Raw genomic sequence first — 1,668 nt, 5'->3', positions numbered from 1 at the left:
AGAAGTTTGGGAGCTGGGTGTAGTGGTGCACACCTTCAATCCCAGCACTTTGACACCAGAGGCAGGTGACTCCCTGTGATTTTAGGCTCTAGTAGTCTGTGATGTATACTAACCTAGTCCACATAGTGAGATTCAAGAGTGTCAGGGTTATATGTAGAGCTGTCTTAAACAAATCCACAAAATAAAATAAATAGTAGTTGTGGTGCAGCCTGGCATGGGTGGCACATGCCTTTAATGCCAGCACTTTGGAGGCAGAGGCAGGCAGATTTCTGTGTTTGTGACCAGTCTGGTCTACAGAGTGAGTTTCAGGACAACCAGGACTACACAGAGAAACCTTGTCTCGAAAAACTAAATAAAATAAAATAAAATAAAATAAAATAAATGAATAAAAAGAAGTTATGGTGCCCATTACTATGGTCTGATCACTCTTTGATTCAAGAATATGAGAACTCAGTTTATTCCAGGGGAGTGTCAACCACCCTGAACTGTGTTGGGGTTACAATGTCGTTTCTCTTCTTTGTTCCTAGATTCTGAGCTCCATTTCGAGATTAGACCAGCCTGGGCTTATGTCAGACCCTTTCTCAGGAAACACCAACCAGAAAATGTCACTTTCCTCCAGGAGCCTCATTAAGGGTTCATCTTGGAAGCTGCATATTTTGGTGCACGCCATTGATCCCAGAATGTAGGAGTCAGGGGCTGGTGGATCTCTGTGAGTTCCATGTTTGACTAGTGCACATAGTGTACTCAGGCCAGTGAACCCTACATAGGGAGACTTTGTCTCAAAAGTTAAACTATCAAGACTTCAGCATGGGCTCTGTTACAGAGAAGGAGAAAAATCTAGCCTCTGACACCTACTTACTGTTCCAGGTTTCAGCCTGATCTGCTCTCCTTGAGTATCTAGACTATTTGAGCTCTCATGGCAATTAGCACATTTGACCTGAGTGTGTGCATGTGTGCCTTGTGAGGTCCAGGAAGGCCAGGCTAGCCAGAATCCAGGCTAACTGAGGAGCTGGTGATCAATTGGCCACCAAGTCCTCCTCTGAGTCCTAGGCATCTGTGTTGGAATTCATCTGAAAACCACACTGCCCTTTGCTCCAAAGTACAAGAAAGGAAGCATGCATTCATCCACTCATTAGTTCAATCATGCACTTGTTCATTTATGCATCTGTTCCAGCATACTTAATGATGGTGGAGTTTGAGATATGTGAACTGCATCAGAAGAGGCCAGTGCATCAGAATGGAAAGAGTTGAAGTGGTGTTGGAGATGAGCTGCAAACAGCTTCCACAGGAACTGGTTGTAGATGAGAGGGGAATGGAAAGGAGGCAGAGGATGAAGGTTGGTATGCATCGAGAGAGATGGAGAAAAAATCCAGGTCCCCAGACTTTTCTCCCTCCCCAGCTGACCTGCTCTGTCCCTGGCAGGAAGACTTAAAGTTGGTCCATGGTGTCTGGTCCCTCGCCTTCATTTTCCTACCAACTTTGTTGTTGTTGACTGTGGTAGATGGTCAGATGGCCTATGTGCATGGTCTGTACTGTGGGTTCATCGGCCTGTGGATTGACTGTAGGAGACAAACGTGTGCTAATGTGGGCAGTGTATACATACAGGTCAGTGTATACATAGAGTGGGTGTCCTTCTGATGTGTGCTAGAGTTGACTGTGGGGGTGGGC

General features: G+C 45.6%; 1 protein-coding gene across 1 annotated transcript in view; it reads right to left on the bottom strand.

Moving 5' to 3' along the window:
• Positions 1 to 1,466, bottom strand: part of LOC116101214 (renal glandular kallikrein-like) — a 6,330-nt gene extending 4,864 nt beyond the window's left edge. Inside the window, exon 1 of the mRNA XM_031384861.1 lies at positions 1,405 to 1,466. Coding sequence (XP_031240721.1) covers positions 1,405 to 1,466 — 62 coding nt within the window. The remainder of the gene's footprint in view (positions 1 to 1,404) is intronic.
• Between the last annotated feature and the right edge of the window lie 202 nt (positions 1,467 to 1,668).

Source organism: Mastomys coucha, unplaced genomic scaffold, assembly GCF_008632895.1.
Source record: "Mastomys coucha isolate ucsf_1 unplaced genomic scaffold, UCSF_Mcou_1 pScaffold21, whole genome shotgun sequence".
Taxonomy (NCBI): Eukaryota; Metazoa; Chordata; class Mammalia; order Rodentia; family Muridae; genus Mastomys; species Mastomys coucha.
Note: the sequence above shows the minus strand (reverse complement) of the source record. Positions and strands in the feature narration are given on the sequence as shown.